The sequence below is a fragment of the Kogia breviceps genome, chromosome 8, assembly GCF_026419965.1.
Source record: "Kogia breviceps isolate mKogBre1 chromosome 8, mKogBre1 haplotype 1, whole genome shotgun sequence".
Lineage (NCBI taxonomy): Eukaryota > Metazoa > Chordata > Mammalia > Artiodactyla > Physeteridae > Kogia > Kogia breviceps.
This window is the reverse complement of record NC_081317.1, coordinates 41,898,132-41,918,034: the sequence shown is the minus strand read 5'-3', so window position 1 is coordinate 41,918,034 and position 19,903 is coordinate 41,898,132. Positions and strand designations below refer to the sequence as shown.

At 39.7% G+C, this 19,903-nt stretch overlaps 1 protein-coding gene across 12 annotated transcripts in view; it reads left to right on the top strand.

Annotated features, from left to right (window-relative positions):
- Nucleotides 1-1,207: 1,207 nt before the first annotated feature.
- Nucleotides 1,208-19,903, top strand: part of UBAP1 (ubiquitin associated protein 1) — a 72,641-nt gene continuing 53,945 nt past the window's right edge. For 2 of the 12 annotated variants that reach the window (XM_067041314.1, XM_067041318.1), the window contains exon 1: nucleotides 1,229-1,453. Coding sequence is in view for 1 of the 12 variants with exons in the window: in XM_067041310.1 (XP_066897411.1) it covers nucleotides 1,213-1,453 (241 nt within the window). In the remaining 11 variants the exon portion in view is untranslated. Of the gene's footprint in view, nucleotides 1,454-1,517; nucleotides 1,973-19,903 lie in introns of those variants that run through there. The other 10 variants (XM_067041312.1, XM_067041311.1, XM_067041310.1 and 7 more) reach the window with 9 other exon arrangements.

Below are 19,903 nucleotides of genomic sequence, written 5' to 3'. Positions count from 1 at the left end.
AAGGTCAATTTTTCCAGGGCAACTGATGCCATCATCACCCTGACATTTTCTAGAGTTACTGTTTATGCTTCTATTTTTCCCACCAGTTAGGAACTTTTGGGAACAATGACTCAACTCATTCAGTTATGAACCTCAATGATTCTAGGAGACATCCAATAAGTATAGAAGTCAGTAAAGGTTTGGGATTGGATTACCTGGTTTAAACCCGTTGAATGTCAGAACTGGAAGGAGATTTAGAGGTCACCTTTCAACCCATTCATTGCGTTGCTGAAATTCGGCCTCTGTTCACTGGTGCCTAATAGAAACATGGAGACAGTTTTGGGTGAAGTAGAAAAGAACAGCTTTATTGCTTTGCCAGGCAAAGGGGGTCACAGTGGGCTAATGCCCTCAAGACTGTGTGTCCCGCCCTGGAGGAGGTAGTGTGGAGTCTTACAGTGTTCAAGGAGCAGGGAGTGGTCAGCTCGTGGACATTCTTCTGATTGGTTGGTGATGAGGTAATCGGGAGTCGGCATTATCAGCCTTCTGGTTCCAAATGGTCTGGGGTCTACATGCTTGTGGGCAACCTACAGTTAACTTCTTCTACCTGGTGGGGGCAGGGGTTCAGTATCTGTGAAACAGCTCAAAGGACATAGCTCAGAATATTATCTATAGCCCTTCAGGAAGAACTAAAGGTCCTTGACTTTGTTTAATGGCTAAAGTATTATTATTGTGTCTTGCTTGACTGTTTTTCTTTCTTTCTGCATTTTTTTTCAGTTCTCTGATTAAATTTATTCTTCTACTAAATTTCTTTTCACAGACAAAAGGCAGGCAGAGGACATGGGTGGGGGTCTGTTCTGGTAAGGCCTCATAGGGTCGTGCTCCCTTACAATTTGTAAATGGGGAAAGTGAGGCCCAGAAAGGGTAGGACTTTGTACCAAGTCAATGACCCAGGACCAGAAGCCACACATCCTGATTTCCAGGTGGGTCTCCTTGGTAAGCCTTTGTGCTTCCCTTTGAGATTCAAGTCTCTCGGACTCCCGCCTGGGCCCCTTCTCCAAGCCTTACGCATTACCCTCCCAGTGACCCCCACCTTTCCTCCCTCTCCTTGGGTGTGCCGGGTTCACTGGTTCCAACAGCGATGCTCTGAAACCTAGCAGATGTTCAGCCCTTGTGGAGATTAGTCACGTCACCGTTGACTCCTCCCATTGGCTCGAGGGAATAGAGCGCGGCGCTATGATGTCAGACGCCCAAAGGGGAGGAGCGGTGAGGGGAAGGAGGAGAGAAGTGGGGCCTCAACATGGCGGCTGCGGCACTGGCGGTGGCTACGGTGACGGCCTGGCCTGGGGAGGGCAAAGTTGGAGGTGGTGGTCTTTGCTCTCCCTAGGGGCCGTCAGGAGCTCAGCGGGGACCGAGCCTGGGAGGCCGGTCGGCGGCAGCACCTTTCGGCTTCTGGGGCAGCGGCGGCAGCGTTCAGGTGAGGGGGCCTCCCGCTGGGGGAGGGGGAGAGGGGCGGAGTTGGGGGAGGGAGCAGGTACCGGGAGACGGATGGGGGAGGGATAGGGAGGAAGCTTGGAGGCTGAGTGAAATGAGAGGAGCGGCAGCTCAGGGGGTGTGAAGGCGAAGGGGCCACAGACGGGTGACTTGGGGAGGATTCTGGGAGAAGGGTCGGAGTGAGGGGCGAAGGGGCGGAGGGCAGATGGGATGCGGGAAAATAAATGAGTTCGGATTAAGGGGACTAATACTGTACTGGAAAATAGGCGCAGTGGACGTCTATCTGGTTGGAGCAAGAGCTCGGTGGGAATTAGAGGATGTTGGGGAGAGGGACCCAGGTTTTAGTAAAGGTTAGTGATGGGGACGACTTGAGGGTAAGCTGGGGACTTGAGATACAGATTTAGTTTTCTCTGAGGCGATGAGGTTAGGGGGAAAGGGAGGAGACCAGATCCGGGGCGAGTGATCTTTGGGGACATATTCGGCCTTGCCTGGTCTTCTCCAGGTATGTTAATCTTGTTTCTTTTGTTTGTTTCTTGGGTGGAGACTTATCTGTACAGTCCCCCTGGGCTTCAGAAACAGCCCCTAATCTTTCTTGTGGATCATTAATTTATAGTTCATTTATTTGATCTCTATCAGCGATCTCTGACCTTTGTGTTGTCGCCACATGTTTTTGTTTCCAGACAGTTTCTTAAAAGTGTGGCTAGGCATAAAAATACATTTTATATTAAACTAAAATAAAATTTTGAGAGTTTTTAGACACCATGGAGTGTTGCAAAACCAGATTTAGTTATCTATTAAATATCTATTAGTTATCTATTAAATAGCTTCTGTTCTAACTCCACTTACTAGGGCTTCTTTCTTTCCTCAGTTCTAATTATTAGAATTTGAGAATTTGGATAGATATGATGGATGTTTCTCTTTAGAATTTTGCCAGATTTGATGATGTGAAAAACGGGGCCCTTAGTCTTTAGTGATAGACAGCTCTTTCTAGTTAATGTCCCAAACTAGTTAAACTGAAAGTTTCTGTATTATTTTGTAGCAAAGAATGTAAAATGTCTTAAGTCTAAAAGAATTACATTGCCTGCATTAACCTACTTTTTAAAGTGGGATTTTATAAATTAAATTTTTGTTTCTAATCCATCCTATTCATTCTTTGTTACTTATTTATTCAACGTTTATTGACTCCCGAGTGTGTGTTGCATTAATAAGTCATTATGATTATGGAAATGGGAAAATTAATATTTCTCTAGTGAGAATATCACTGCACAGCCTCATTGGAAGAAAAAGTGTTTTTTGGAAATGAAGACTAAGGAAGTCTTATAAAATTATGTAAATGTAAGAACTTACTGAATTTTTCTTTTGTTTAGTATTTGACTCATTATTTCATCATGACATACTTTATGTATATCTGAAAGATTTTATTTTTCTTTTTGATTTTGAAGAAGACAGTAGTAACAGTATCCTAATATGATAATATTAGGTCTGTGGACAACTCTCATCAGTAGTTTTTAGTTCCCATTTCTTAGGCTGGCAAACATCACTTTATCTTGGGTGACTTTTGTTTGATAACTTGACTGTGGTAAGGTATTTAAAATGAGGATTCCTTAAGTTTAATTCAGTGACTAAAATTCTCTCTGAATTTTTTCAGCATTATAAATGTATCTTCATTACCTCAGAGTGTAGTTGTCAGTATTATACATTTTTCCTGTTATTTAATTGTATTGTTGAATGTTTTGAGGTTTTTTTATATGTAGATTATTTTAAGTGTAAACATTTTCCCCACAGAGCAACCAAAACTAAAACCAGACCATCAGTTTATCATTAATCAGGTAATTTTCTTCAGTCTTTCTCAAGAAATGCAAAAGGTAGCATACAGTACCTTAAATTAGGTATTAAATAAGCTTCTTCTTGGAATCAAGAAAACCTTGAGTTGAAGCTTAGAAATCAACTGGATTTAGTTTCCCACATAGCATGGGAATCCTTGCATCTGTATCACAAAGATAAAGTGAAAATCTATCCTCTTTTCCAGAATCTGATTCCTTATAGGAAAGAGCCTTTCAGTCATCAGAGAAAGATGTAAGCAGGGTGTTGCTCTTCTAACCTGTAGCACACAATTTCTTGTAATATTGGAAAATAATTTGAATGTAAGAATAATATTTTCCTATGAATTGAGAATTATAATTTCAGATTTAAAAAATTTTAGGTGAGGGCAGCTAGATTCACAAAGGGATATGTGCTAAAATTGGTTCTATATTAATGAGCTAGGCATTTTTAAACACTTTACATAATCTCACTTAATCCTTACAATTTGTTTAGGTAAGCAGGTCGTGAGAGGCATGCTTTTTAGGTGTTGAGGAAACTGAGGATTAGAAAAGTTGAATAGCTTAACCAAGGTTACTAAATTTGTCCAATTTCAATGCCTTTACTGCATCTGTTACATCATTTTGCCCCAGTTAGATGGCCACAGGGCCATTCAATTCCTATCAAGTAAATTTAAAATATAAGCATGAGTTTTAAAGCAATACCATTTAAAACTACTTGTTCTCACTGAAACAGTAGTGTAACTGGAATGATAAATAGTTCATTACAATTTTAGTCACTTAAGATATAATCAGTATTCGAGGAGGAAGTAAATACCTGAATATTTTGTACTTAACAAAATAAACTGGATAGGGCTTCCCTGGTGGCACAGTGGTTGGGAGTCCGCCTGTCGATGCAGGAGACACGGGTTCGTGCCCTGGTCCGGGAGGATCCCACGTGCCGCGGGGTGGCTGGGCCTGTGCGTCCAGAGCCTGTGCTCCACAACGGGAGAGGCCACAATAGTGAGAGGCCCGCGTACCACAAAAAAACAAAACAAACAAACAAACAAAATAAACTGGATAAGGGACTAAAAGTTTTTATACTTGTATTGCTGAGTCAGGTTGGACCTGCTTCAGCAAGGGCCAAAATTTGTATTTGGCAGTAATCCTCATGTGTTCTCAGAATTTTGGATTGGTCTTTGTCAGTTGCTTAATGCTTACCAAACACTTCCAGTGTTTGAGTCACTGAATTGGCTCATGGTAATTGTGAATCTTGTGGTTTACTGAGTCAAGAGCCAGCAGTGTGTGTGTTTTGGTTGTTTCACTTCCTCCCCAACACTTAATATTGTCAGAGTTTTAAATTTTTTTCTAATCTCTTGGGTTTGAAATAGTATCTACTGTGTTTTTATTACCATTTCCCAAAGTTGAGCATCTTTTTTGTATGTTCATTGGCCATTTGTGCTTCTGTGTTGTGTATATTCAAGGTCTCTGCCTATTTTTGAGTTTTCTCTTTTTCTGATTGATTTTTAAGAGTTCTTTATTTATTTTGTATGCTAATTATTTGTTAGTTGATGGTTTGCAAATATCCTCTCCCAATTTGTGACTTGTCTTATCTCTTCATAGTCTTTTGATGAGAAAAGTTCATAATTTTAATGAACTGAACTTTTCAGTCTTTTATGCTTTTTATATCATATTTAGGAAATCCTCTTCTAGGCATGCTATTTTAATAAATACAAGAGTATACGTGTCTGTCACGTGGCATCTAATCTGACATTTAGTACCAATATTTGTTTGATTAGAAAGGCCAACTTCTCAAGAGTTATGTTTGTATTGTCTTTGGAGTTACAGGGCCAGACTTTTTTAAAAAAATAAATTTATTTATTTATTTTTGGCTGTATTGGGGCTTCGTTGCTACACGTAGTTGTGGCGAGCAGGGACTACTCTTTGTTGTGGGTGCATGGGCTTCTCATTTTGGTTGCTTCTCGTGTTGCAGAGCACGGGTCTTAGGCGCGCAGGCTCAGTAGTTGTGGCGCACGGGCCTAGTTACACCGCAGCACGTGGGATCTTCCCGGACCAGGGATCGAACCTGTGTCCCTCTTAACCACTGTGCTGCCAAGGAAGTCCTGGGCCAGAGGGTTTTAAAAGCAGCTTGAGTTGTGCCTTATACACAGGTTACATATATTTCCCCAAACTGGGCAACTAACAGATTTGTGAATGATGTGTGCATTTTACAAAATGTTAGTAATGTGGTATGTCGGTGAGAGAGTTTTCTTGTGCGGACAGTTCATGAGTCACTCATTCTGAGCGGTTAGGACTTCTACTAAAGTATGTTCAGAAAGATTTTTTGATATCTAGTCCTGTCTAGTGTGGGCTTTATCAAGAATAATTGTGGTTTGTGAGAGAGCTGATGTGGAAACATTTTGGAAGAGTTTTTTTTTGTTTTTATTTTCAAGTAATACAATATTATATAATTAGGATAAAATTAGATGGAATGTAATTACATTAAGTAAAAAGGAGAAATATGTAAATTTTCATAGTTAAACAACAACTTTGGACTTCCCTGGTAGTGCAGTGGTTAAGAATCCGACTGCCAATGAAGGGGCCACAGGTTCAAGCCCTGGTCCAGGAAGATCCCATAGGCTGCAGAACAGCTAAGCCTGTGAGCCACAACTACTGAGCCTGCGCTTTAGGGCTCGCGAGCCACAACTACTGAAGCCCGTGTGCCTAGAGCCCGTGCTCTTCAACAAGAGAAGCCACTGTGATGAGAAGCCCGTGCACCACAACAAAGAGTAGCCCCCTCTTGCCACAACCAGAGAAAGCCTGCACGCAGCAACGACGACCCAAAGCAGCCAAAAATAAATAAATAAAATTTAAAACCCCCCAAAACAAAACAAAACAACAGCTGTGTGTGTGTCGGGGGCGGGGTTGGGTTTTTTTTGGGGGGGGGGTGAGTATCGTATGTTTCTGGTATTTAAATTACATTAGATACATTTAAAAGAATGAAGGGGCTTCCCTGGTGGCACAGTGGTTGAGAGTCCGCCTGCCGATGCAGGGGATGCGGGTTCGTGCCCCAGTCCGGGAAGATCCCACATGCCGCGGAGCGGCTGGGCCCGTGAGCCATGGCCGCTGAGCCTGCGCGTCTGGAGCCTGTGCTCCGTCACGGGAGAGGCCACAACAGTGAGAGGCCCGCGTACCGAAAAAAGTAAAAAAAAAAAAAAAAAAAGAATGAAGTACTCTTCTTAGGATTGGAGAAACTACATCTGTTTAAAGTTATGATGGGGAATTCCCTAGTGGTCCAGTGGTTAGGACTCCGAGCTTTCACTGCCAAGGGAGCCGGTTCAGTCCCTGGTCAGGGAACTAAGATCCTGCAAACCACGTGGTGTGGCCAAAAAAAAAAAAAAAATTATGATGAACATTGCATACTGACTAGGACATATGTGAGGGAGGATATAGTTTTTCTGTTTTGTTTTTTAAACTCCCTGCCCAGTTCTTTGGACTGTGTGGTTCCTATCCACCATTAAACCCTTATCTCAGGTTATTTTTATAAAAATCTTGAGCAATTTGATTTACTCTGTCGTGTATTAAAGCCTCTAAAAACTTTTTTCTTTTTTTCATGAGAAGACTATGGAGTACTATGAACTTTGGGAACTCTTCTTCTAAGAAGTTGGATGTTCTGATCCTGGCAAAGACCATGTTGAAATATAAAACATCCACCAGACTTTAATTATACTGCAAATACTGTATAGTGATATACAGTACACCCTTGATATTTGTGAAAGATATGTCCCTAGAGTTTTGAGAATCCTTGCATAAATACCATACTTTAGAAAGTCCCTTATAGCTTATAGAAGAGTATAATGGAAAATTTTTAGTTACCTTCAGATTTGATGGGTAAATAGAACAACAAAGTTAGAGATTTTGATGCTAAACTCAGTCTTCAGCTACCATTAACTCCCAGTCTTTTGCTGTTTGTCACTGCTGGCTGGCCTATCCCCAGCCTCTGGGCCTCTCAGTGTTGTGGTCTCTCCCTTTGCGGAGCACAGGCTCCGGACGCGCAGGCTCAGCGGCCTTGGCTCACGGGCCCAGCCGCTCCGCGGCATGTGGGATCTTCCCGGACCGGGGCATGAACCCGTGTCCCCTGCATCGGCAGGTGGACTCTCAACCACTGCGCCACCAGGGAAGCCCCCCAGCCTCTTTTAATAACCCTTTGGAGACTCAGGGTCAGACTGGCTTTGCTTGTCTTGTGCTGCATCTTATCATCATGGTCTTAGTCCCAGGCAGGGTTCATATCCTCATTTCTTCCTTCATTAGTAAGATTGGAATCTTCCTAATCCTGACATCTTCCTATAGTTTGGGAGTGTTAATATTTCCTTCTAGAGCTCAGTAGCGAAGGATATGGGCAGTAACTTCCCTATTTCCTCCTTCAGGCAGATTATATCTTATACCACACCATGTGTGATAAATGACTCCTTTCTGTGGGTGGAATTCAAAGTCGAATGTCAGCTAGATTACAAATTACTGTATGGAGTGGAATTTAGGGGTAGCTTGTGAATTCTCAAAAAGTTTTCTTCCATCAAAGGTTACTCTATTTCCAAGTGATAATAACAATAGGAAATCAACCAACCAACTTACCACAAATTTTGTTCTGAAATAACTTTAAAATTACTGAAGGTCTTGAATTGTTTATATCCTGTCCCATCCATTTTCTGAAACAGGAAATTCTAGCTAGTTCTTGTAATTTAATAGGGAATCTAACTTCATCCTTGTAGTAGATAGTTTTTACAATAATATTTCACTTACCTGGCTTATTCAGAGACCTCGGTGTTTTATATAAGCAGAATTTTAAGATAATGGAACGTTTCTTCTTTGAGAGCCCATGTTAAACAAAATTATTGGTAGATTATTAAATGAGAATCTTTTGTAACTATACCTTTTATAATGCAGTCAGTAATAATGTATGGCTTACTCCATAATAATGTAGTTCTTACCCCAAATGTCTCTAGGAAGCTATGCTTTTTGAGTTGTTGGGTCTCTGTTTAAAAAAAAAATGTTTTTGGTCTGTATGTATTACTGGCAGTAAAATTTAGTGAAAGGGTGTACATATTAGGGTAACTGAGGCTTATTTTATTTAGTATTGTAAGAAATTATATTTAGGCACAGTTCTAGTTTGAGACGTTCTTGATCTGTCTAATACGATAGCCAGATAGTGCAGATACAAAACATTTTTATCATTATGGAAAGTTCTTTTGGACAGCACTGTTCTCGACAGATGCTTGTGAAGTTTTATTGTGCCTGTAGATCACCTGGAGATCGTGGTAAAATGTAGATTCTGATTCAGTAGTTCTGGGTGGGCTTGCGATTGTGTATTTTTAATAAGCTCCCAGGTTATGTTGATGGCCCAAGGACCATACTTTGAATAGTAATTTTAAAAAAATTATTTATTTTATTTTTGGGCTGTGTTGGGTCTTTGTTGCTGTGCGTGGGCTTTCCCTAGTTGCAGCAAGTGGGGGCTACACTTTGCTGCGGGGCGCAGGGTTCTCATTGCGGTGGCTTCTTGTTGTGGAGCATGGGCTCTAGGTGTGTGGACTTCAGTAGTTGTGGTGCACGGGATCAGTAGTTGTGGCTCACAGGCTTAGTTGCTCCGCGGCATGTGGGATCTTCCCAGACCAGGGCATGAATCCGTGTCCCCTGCATTAGCAGACAGATTCGTAACCACTGAGCCACCAGGGGAGTCCCTCAATAGTAAAGTTTTGAATTTACTATAACATGAGGTTGATTTGGGACCTTTTTATGAGGTATTTTCTTAATATATTATAAGCTTTTTAATTAACGTCTTTCGTCAGGAGAGATTATATTGTAATGGACAGAACTCTGGACAGTGAATTGGAAGATCTAAAGTTCTAGTTCTGGTTTCCCATTTAAAACTAACCATCTTTTTCAGACTTGAACTTTTTAGTTTGTGGAATGGGGATACCTGCTTATATCTCCTAGCATGTGAGGTTCATATAAGATGATGTATGTGATGGTCTTTTCAAAAGTACCTAAGACTAACATATAGTTTTGAAAATTATAAAGTTTTTAACATATACTTTGTTAGAAGCATGATACTTTCCCACTGTTAGCTAACATTCTTATTTTTCTTTTTTTTTTTTTTTATTTTTTTTTATTTTTTTTATTTTTCTAAAGCTAATATACTGCATTTTATCCAGGAATTCTCAGTAACTTTTATTTTATTTTTTATGCTTAATGTTTGTCTTTTTCCATTAGAATTAATTTTAATGAGGGATTTTGTCCTGTTATAAGCTGCCACTTAGAGAAGTACCAAGCGATAATTGTAGGTACACCTTAAACAGATGTTGAGTGAATGAGGCATGAAGCCTGAGAAATTGCCTTTTGCTGTGACCAGGCAGGGATAGTTTTTCAAATGAACAAAATTTGACTGGGAACCAGCAAGGGGGAAACAAAAAAGTAATTATTTAGAGACTTCTCTGCTGGTGCAGTGGTTAAGAATCCGCTTGCAATGCAGGGGACACAGGTTTGAGCCCTGGTCCAGGAAGATCGCACATGCTGTGGAGCAGCTAAGCCCATGCACCACAGCTACTGAGCCTGCGCTCTAGAGCCTGTAAGCCACAACTACTGAGCCTGCGTGCTACAACTACTGAGGACCGCGCACCTAGAGTCCATGCTCCACAACAAAGACAAGCCACCACAGTGAGAAGCCTGCGCACCGCAATGAGAAGCCCGAGCACCGCAAGGAAGAGTAGTCCCCAATTGCCACAACTAAAGAAAGCCCGTGCACAGCAACGAAGACCCAGTGCAGCCAAAAATAAATAAATTTACAAAAAAGAAAAAAAGAATTCTCCCTTTCACCCAAAATGTGCACACACACACACACACACAATTTTTAAAAAAAGTAATTATTTAGCTAGTTTTTCCTTTGGGGGAAAGAATAAAAGCCAGATAACATCTCTCTTCACTATAGATTTCTATTTGCATATTCCTGTGTTTTCTTTCTTTCTTTTTTTTAAAAATTAGTTTTTGGCCACGTTGGGTCTTCCTTGCTGTACGTGGGCTTTCTCTAGTTGGGGCCAGCGGGGGCTACTCTTCATTGCAGTTCACAGGCTTCTTATTGCGGTGGCTTCTCTTGTTGTGGAGCAGGGGCTCTAGGCATGCAGGCTTCAGTAGTTGCAGTATGCGGGCTCAGTAGTTGTGGCTCTCGGGTTCTAGAGCGCAGGCTCAGTAGTTGGGGTGCACAGGCCTAGTTGCTCCGTGGCATGTGAGATCTTCCCAGACTAGGGATCGAACCCGTGTCCCCTGCATTGGCAGGTGGATTCTTAACCACTTGCTACCCGTGAAGTCCCAACCTTTTTTAAATTATTATTTTTAATCTTTAACCTTTATAGAGGGTTTCCTATTTGATCTTCAGGACTCACTTATAAGTCAATGTAAAAATGAATGGGTTTCTTATTATGGGTGACGGTCTCTTGGCACCAGCTTTCTTTATTCTTTAGAGTATGTACAAGCCATTGAAGTGTGGAACTATTATTAAAATAAGATTTGGTAGGACTTCCCTGGTGGCACAGTGGTTAAGAATTCACCTGCCAATGCAGGGGACACGGGTTCGAGCCCTGGGCCTGGAAGATCCCACATGCCGCAGAGCAACAAAACCCGTGCGCCACAACTACTCAGCCTGCGCTCTAGAGCCCGTGAACTACAACTACTGAGCCCACGTGCCATAACTACTGAAGCCCGCGTGCCTAGAGCCCATGCTCCGCAACAAGAGAAGCCACTGCAATGAGAAGCCCACACACCGCAATGAAGAGTAGTCCCCGCTCGCCACAACTAGAGAAAGCTCGCGTGCAGCAACAAAGACCCAACACAGCCAAAAATAAATAAATAAATTTACTTTAAAAAAAAAAAAAAAGATTTGGTTTAGGAAGGTGAGGAGGTCCCAGTAGACAGTGGTAACTATTGCTTGTGTTATCTTATTTTGTCCTTATAATAACCTTTTTGATTTACTTCATATTAACATTTCTTATATTATTAATCTTTGCTTTTACTTATAAGAAAAATGTGTTGAGTTTTGTTATTAGAGATATATTACAACCCATTTTGATAGATACTTGTAAAACAACTAAGATTTGTTGAAAGGTCTGCCATGTGCTTTTTGTTTTCCTTTATTAGAAATCATTTCATAATAAAAAATATGAAGTTATAAAATACAGAAGAAAAATTCTTTTATATATGTATTGTATGTACCTGTAGTTTTAGAAGTAGAGCTCTTAAGACAATTGCCAATAATCTTATTATGTTAATTGCTACATTCGATAATCTGAAGCAAATCTGTTAGTTGATAATTTTCAAAGGATGAGGAGCCTTTGTTGATTTTGTTTCCTAGACTCTAACCACACAGGTATCTCTTTTCTATAACATTTCCTATCCTAATTTCCCATTTTCTAAAAGGCTTATCTTTTATGTGTTTTCTTTTTTGAACCCAGGCTGAATATTGGTCTTTGAACAGGGGGAGTAAATTCTTTCATATTAATTATGATTGTAAATCTATTTAGTTTTATTCTTATTCTATGTTTTCTGTTTACCCTCCTTTTTTCTTGTTTTTAAAAATATTTTTCTTCCTTTTGATGAATTTTTTATATTTGACTTCTTTGCTTTAGTTATTTGAAAGTTGCTCATCCTATTCCTTTTTTTATGTTGGTTAATGTTAAAATTTTTATATATAATTTTAACATTTATTTATTTATTTGGCTGTTCTGGGTCTTAGTTGCTGCATGCAGAGTCTTCGTTGTGGTGTATGGTATCTTTAGTTGTGTCATACGAACTCTGAGTTATGGCATGTGGGATCTAGTTCCCTGATCAGGGATCAAACCTGGGTCCCCTTCATTGGGAGCATGGATTATTAGCCACCGGACACCAGGGAAGTCCAATATATGTAATTTTTATACATAAAACCCATATGTCCTGTATATGTAATCTCTACAATAAGACAAGTTTGTTTTACTTCCTCCTCTCTCCCAAATTTCTCCCATTTTCAGGTCATCTCAGATTTTAGTTCCAGATCACTTATTTCCTTTTATGTCAGGAGTTGCTTTGGACTATGTATATTTTACTGATTTATTTGCCCACTGCTTTTTCTGATGTTTTCCATTTCTCCTACTTTAGATTAATTTTATGCTTTTGTAAACTATATCTCTGAATTCTTTTTTCAGGGAGGAATCAATGAAGAGTGAATTTTCAGTCTTTAGATGTTGAAATGTTTTCATTTTGCTCCCTTATTTGGATACTAGGGTTCTAATTTTACAACTATTCTTAATCAGATTTTTGAAGATAATTGCTCCATAATTTTATAGCCTCTGTTGTTGATAGTGAGTTCTTGAAGCTAGTCTTACTCTCTTTCCTTTGTATATAACCACTTTCTATCTGGAAGCTGTTTGTTGTTCAGACTTTTAAAAATCTGGTGATGATCTAAATTTTTATGATGTGTCTAGATTTCAGTTTTTACCAGTGCATTTTGCTTGGTACTCACCTCTTCTAGTTTCAAGACTGTGTTATTTATTTATTTAGCTCTTAGAGGTTTTATTTCTCTTTTTCCGTACTCTCAGTTCTCTCCTGAAAGTCCTGTTAGACCAATTTGAGAACTGCTTAAAACTATTGATCCTGAGCTTGAAACACATTGACCATAGCATATTTTTTCCACCTTCTAAACTCGTCTGTATTTAGGGCTGGATTTTTAAAAATAGCTTTATTAAGGTATAGTTCATATATCACAAAATTCAGTCATTAAAGGTGTACAGTTCAGTGTTTTTTTAGTATTCACAGTGTGGTGAAACGACCACTACAGTCTGTTGAAAATGTTCCAGAGCATTTTCAGTACCCCCAAAAGAAACCTCATGTCCATTAGCATTCACTCCCTATTCCACTCTCCCCACAGCCCCTAGCAACCACTTATTTACTTTCTGTTTCTGGATTTGCCTATTTTAGACATTTCACATAAATGGAAATATAATATGTAGTCTTTAGTGACTTCTTTCATTTACCACATTTCGTATGTTTTCATTTCCCTCAGGGATTACACTTAACATCTTAAATTTCGAACAGTCTAGTTTGAACTGATAACTGACTTAACTTCAATATCATACAAAGACTCTGATCCTGTATGGTTCTGTACTACCCCCTTTAAACGTTGTTGTCACAGATTGCAACTTATGTGCAACATAGATGAACCTGGAGGGCATTATGGTAAGTGAAATAAGCCAGGCATAGAAAGACAATAACATAGATTTTTTTTTTTTTTGGTTGCATTGGGTCTTCATTGCTGTGGGCGGGCTTTCTTTAGTTGCAGCGAGTGGTGGCTACTCTTCATTTAGGTGTGCTTGCTTCTCATTGCGGTGGCTTCTCTTGTTGCGCACCATGGGCTCTAGGCACGTGGGCTTCAGTAGTTGCAGCACGTGGGCTCAGTAGTTGTGGCACACAGGCTCTAGGGCATGCAGGCTTCAGTAGTTGTGCATGGGCTCTAGAGCGCAGGCTTAGCAGTTATGGTGCATGGGCTTAGTTGCTCCACGGCATGTAGGATCTTCACAGACTAGGGCTCGAACCTGTGTTCTCTGCATTGGCGGGTGGATTCTTAAGCACTGTGTCACCAGGCAAGTCCAATAACAGATTTATAATAATTTTTATGCATTAAAAAAATCTGTACTAAATAAGAAGGGGAGTTGGAAACCAAAAACAATACTAGCTGTTAGCCCATTTATTCTTTTTGTAAAATAAATTTATTTATTTATTCATTTATTTATTTATTTTTGGCTGCATTGGGTCTTTGTTGCTGTGTGCAGGCTTTTTCTAGTTGCAGGGAGTGGGGGCTACTCTTTGTTGTGGTGCACGGGCCTCTCATCGCAGTGGCTTCTCTTGTTGTGGAGCACAGGTTCTAGGTGCACAAACTCCAGTAGTTATGGCACACGGGCTCAGTAGCTGTGGCCTGCAGGCTCTAGAGTGCAGGCTCTGTAGTTGTGGCTCATGGGCTTAGTTGCTCCGTGGCATGTGGGATCTTCCCAGACCAGGGCTCGAACCTGTGTCCCTTGCATTGGCAGGCAGATGTTTTTTTTTTTTTTTTTTTTTTTTGCGGTACATGGGCTTCTCACTGTTGTGGCCTCTCCCGTTGTGGAGCACAGGCTCCAGACACGCAGGCTCAGCATCCATGGCTTATGGGCCTAGCCGCTCCGTGGCATGTGGGATCTTCCCGGACCGGGGCATGAACCCATGTCCCCTGCATCGGCAGGTGGACTCTCAACCACTGCGCCACCAGGGAAGCCCTGGCAGGCAGATTCTTAACCACTGTGCCACCAGGGAAGTCCTAGCCTATTTATTCTTAGCAGAGGTCTTTATTTCTTCCTGAGGCTTTGAGTTACGATGGTATTCTGCTATTTCAGCCTGAAGGACTTTTAACATTTCTTGTAGGCAACAGACTCTCTCAGGTTTATTGATCTGAGAATGTTTCAGTTTCTCCCTCATTAAAAAAAAAAATATTTATCTATTTTTTTGGGCTGTGTCGGGGTCCTAGTTGTGGCATGTGGGATCTTTCACTGCAGTGCGAGGGCTCTTTGTTGCAATGAGTGGGCTTCTCCCTAGGTCTGGTGTATAGGCTCAGTAGTTGTGGCATGTGGGCTCTCTGGTTGTGGCACGTGGGCTCCAGAGCACATGGGCTCTGTAGCTGTGGTGCAGGCTCCAGAGCGTGTGGGCTCTGCAGTTGTGGTGTGCAGTCTCCAGAGCATGAGGGCTCTGTAGTTGTGGCATGTGGGCTCAGTAGTTGTGGTGGGCAGGCTTAGTTGCCCCGTGGCATGTGGGATCCTAGGCCCTGACCAGGGATCGAACCTGTCCCCTTCATTGGAAGGTGGATTCTTAACCACTGGACCACCAGGGGAGTCCCCCTCCCTCATTTTTTGTTGTTTTAATTAATTTATTTTTGGCTGTGTTGGGTCTTCCTTGCTGTACCTGGACTTTGTCTAGCTGTCGCGAGTGGGGGCTACTCTTCTTCGTGGTGTGTGGGCTTCTCATTGTGGTGGCTTCTGTTGTTGCGGAGCACAGCCACTAGGCGCACAGGCTTCAGTAGTTGTGGCACGCGGGCTCAGAAATTGTGACTCATGGGCTCTAGAGCACAGGCTCAGTAGTTGTGGCGTACGGGCTTAGTTGCTCTGTAGCATGTGGGATCTTCCTGGACCAGGGCTCGAACCCATGTCCCCTCCATTGGCAGGTGGATTCCTAACCACTGTGCCACCAGGGAAGTCCCCCTCCCTCATTTTTGAAGGACAGTTTTTGCCAGATACAGTATTCTTGATTGACAGGTTTTTTTCTTTTGGTAATTTAAATATGTCATCCTGCTGTCTTCTGTCCTCCATAGTTTCTGATTAGAAATTGGCTGTTAATCTGTTGAGGCTCCCTTGTAAATGATGAGTTGCTTCTCTTCCTTTTAATGATTCATTCTTCTTTTTCAACAGTTTGGTTATAATGTGTCTTGGTTTGAATCTCTTTGAGTTTATCCTACTTGAAGTTCATTGAGCTTCTTGGATTTGTAGATTAATGTCTTTCATCAAATCTGGGAAGATTTTGGCCATTATTTTTTAAAATAGTCTTTCTGCCCTTTCTGTTTTCTGGGACTCCTGTAATGTGGCTGTTGATATGCTTAATGGCATTCCACAGGTCTTTTAGGCTCAGTTTTCTTTTCTTTATTCTTTTTTCTTTATTTGTAGACATTGCTCTTTCTTTAAGTTTGCTGATTCTTCATTTTGCCTGCTCTGATCTGCTGTCGTACCCATTTAGTGAACTGTTTCAGTTAGTATATTTTTAGCTCCAGAATTAAAACTACCGAAGTATAGGAAGTTGAACATGAAAGCCTTTTACCTTCTTCCAAAACTAACCATTGTTAACAGTTTGGTATGAATCCTTTCTGATTTTTGTGTACATACAAAAAGCCATGCAAATATATGTGCTTGTTGAGTTTTTTTTAAGCTTTTTATTTTGATACAATTTCAGATTTACCAGAAAACTTGCAATAATAGTACGGAGTTCCTGTATACCTTCTATTGAGATTACCTACGTTTCATATTTTTGTTATGTTCTTCACTCATTCTCCTTTCCTATCATCTGTCCTCTATTTGTATTTACATATACATATTACTTTTTTCATAATTGCTTGAAAGTAAGTTGGGGACTTCCCTGGTGGCACAGTGGTTGAGAATCCACCTGCCAATGCAGGGGACATGGGTTTGATCCCTGGTCCGGGGAGATCCCACATGCTGCAGAGCAACCAAGCCTGTACGTCACAATTGCTGAGCCCATGTGCTACAACTACTGAAGCCACTGTGCTTAGAGCCCATGCTCCACAACAAGAGAAGCCACCGCAATGAGAAGCCTGTGCACTGCAGTGAAGAGTAGCCCCCACTTGCTGCAACTAGAGAAAGCCCACGTGCAGCAACGAAGACCTAACACAGCCAAAAATAAATAAGTTAACAAAAAAAAAAGAAAAGTAAGTTGAAGACATGGTATCCTATTACTACTTTACAGTGCATACTTGCTAAAAATAAGAACATTCTCTTACATAGCCACATACTAATGATCATAATCAGGAAATTAACTGTTATTGAATCACCCTTTGTCCAGCAACATTCTTATAGCAAAAGAACATCCTGGATCATGCATTACATTTAGTGGTTTTGTATTTTTAATTGCCTTTCATCTGAAACAGTTTCTTAGTCTTTGTCTTATGACTTTGACATATTTGTAGAGTACAGGCCATTTATTTTATAGAATGTCTCTCAAGATGGGTTTGTTTGATATTTCTTCATGATTAGATTCAGGTTGTTTGATACTTCCTCATGATAGTTTCACTTTTGGCAGGAATGCCACAGAATTGATGTGTTCTCAGTGTATCATATATGGAGGTGTCAGTTTGTTCCATTACTGGTAATTTAATTTTGACCACTTGATTAAGGTGGTGTCTGTCAAGATAAAGTTACTGTTTTCTCCACCATACTTAATAAAAAATATATTGTGGGGAGATACTCTGAGACTATGTACATATCCCGTTACCCTTGTGGAACTTGAACCCACTTGTTTTAGCATCTACTGATACTGATTCTTCAGATTATTGATATGATGGTTGCCAATTATGAGTTAGGTTTAATGCACAGTTTTAGAAAATTGAAATGTGATTATTCTGCAGCCTCTTTGATTTTACACTATAGCAGTAACATTTTTATTTCTTTATTTTAGAAAGTTCCAAACTTATAAATGTAGATCTAGTCATAATAGCTGTTAATCTGCCTTTCTTCCTCCCTCTCTCCCTCCCTTCCTCTTTTTCTTTCTTTCTTTTTAATAAATTTCAGGTGACAGCATAGTGATTCACAATTTTTAGAGCTTATACTCCATTTATAGTTATTATAACAATCTTATTTCACATACTTGCCCTCTTCCCAGTTATTTTGGAGCAAATCCCAGTCATATCATTCCATCTGTAAATATATTTTTGTGTATCTCTGAAAGATAGGAATTATAAAAAAACTGTAATACCATTGTCCTACCTTAAAATTTAACTTATTTAATATTATCAGATATCCAGTTAGTGTTCATATTTTCCCAATTGTTTTGACTTTTCTCCTCAGTGTGTTTGGATTGGGATCCAAATAAGATCTGTATGTTGTGATTGCTTTGTTTATTTAAATAATATTTTTAAAAATTTTAATTAAATTAAATTAATTTATTTGGTTGCGCTGGGTCTTAGTTGTGGCTTGCCGGCTCCTTAGTTGCAGCACGTGGGCGTCTTAGTTTTGGCATGCAAACTCTTAGTTGCGGCATGCGTGTGGAATCTAGTTCCTTGACCAGGGATTGAACCTGGACCCCATGCATTGGGAGAGCAGAGTCTTAACAACTGCACCACCAGGGCAGTCCCTGTGATTGCTTTATATTTATTGCTTATGCTCTTTTAACTTATAGATTCCCGCCTTTCTATTTTTCTTTTTCTTTCTTTGAAATTCTATGTTGAAGGAAACAATTTTTCCTGAAAAGTGTCTTACAGCTAGGAGTTTGCAGTTTAATTCAATTTACTACTATTTCAATTAGAATTTAGTGTCTATATACATATATACAAATATATGAGGTTTGTTTCTTATTTTCCTTTTTTTGTCCTTCCTTTGTCAAATTTTGGTATCAGTATTATGCTAATCTCATGATAACTTGGAAATTTGGCAACATTAATTCAGTAGGTACTTAGCACTATTTACAGATACTATGCTTGGTGAAATGGTGAACAAAACCAAATTGGTTCTTGTACTCATAGTGCTTAAGGCCTAGTGGGGAAAGCTAGGCAATAAATAAACCCTGTATAAAACTACGAAGTGCAAAGCTGTGTTTGGTTGTTTCCATTTTATGTGTTGGAATAATTTAAGTAAAATAGGAATAATTTGTTGCTTAAAGATTTGCTAGAACTTTAAATAAAATCATTTATTCTGATGCTTATATTTACATAAAATTATTTTATTTGCCTGTGAAATTACTTAGCAACTCTTAACCTTCTCCCCTCAAATCCTTGATATTCTGTGAAGTTGTGCCATTTTTATATTGTTTGTTCCCTGGTATTGCACAGTGTTCCCCTGGGGGTATGAATTCTCAAGTTTGGTGAGCAAGACTCTGTTACTTCTTTGTTTCTATGGGAAAAAAAATCATTCAGATTTCACATGACAGAAACAGTCAGAATGATGCAATCCACTGAGTGTGAAGACTGTTGAAAAGACAGAAAAATTATGTTTTTGATTACTTCTCTCAGGTCAGATTAATAGCCTCTGGTATGATAATTAGCTTCTTTGTATTTTAAATTGACCAATTATTTTGTATTGGCTTCTAGTAGAGTGAAATTGTTTTATTGGTGTCAAATAGTATGCGTTTTCTTCTCCTTCAAAAAACATGGGTTGGACTATGTATACCTACTGAGTCATAGATTCAACAAGTAATTACATGTGTTTATGTGCCCTTATAACTAAGAATAATGAAGTCTTGTGATATCTTTCTTATATATATTACTATAAAAACAATTGAAGTACATAGTAAAAGAATGTGTCTAGACCCTTAAAGGTTTTGAAAAGATTGTCAGAGGTAATTTACTCCAGGCCTCTCTTTTTACAGAAGAAGCTCTGAATTATTATTTTTTTCTTCTTCTTTCTTTGAAAGGTTTTGACTGGCTCTAAACCATACCAAATTGATGAAATAAGTGAGACTAGAACCTAAGTTTTTAACTGTCCAGAGTGCTCTTTTCTCTCTTGTATTCTGCCATAAGTTGTGATGTGGTTTTTGAAAGAGTTGGGGAGGAGATGATATTTTTGGTTCAGCAATTTCTTGAAATTATTTTTTCCCAGTTAATGTTTCTTCATAGTTTAAAAAATTACGTTGGATAGGTTTATGGTTTTATTTCCTCTTGGGACATTGTGCTCTTACTTGCTGAACTCTAAATTACATTAAAGGGAATGCTAAGTGAATTTTAATGAATTGGTTAAGATATTGACTAGAAATTTTTAATTGGCTAATGCTTTATGTCATGACTCCTAATTCTAGCTTTTAGCTAGTCAGTACTTTCC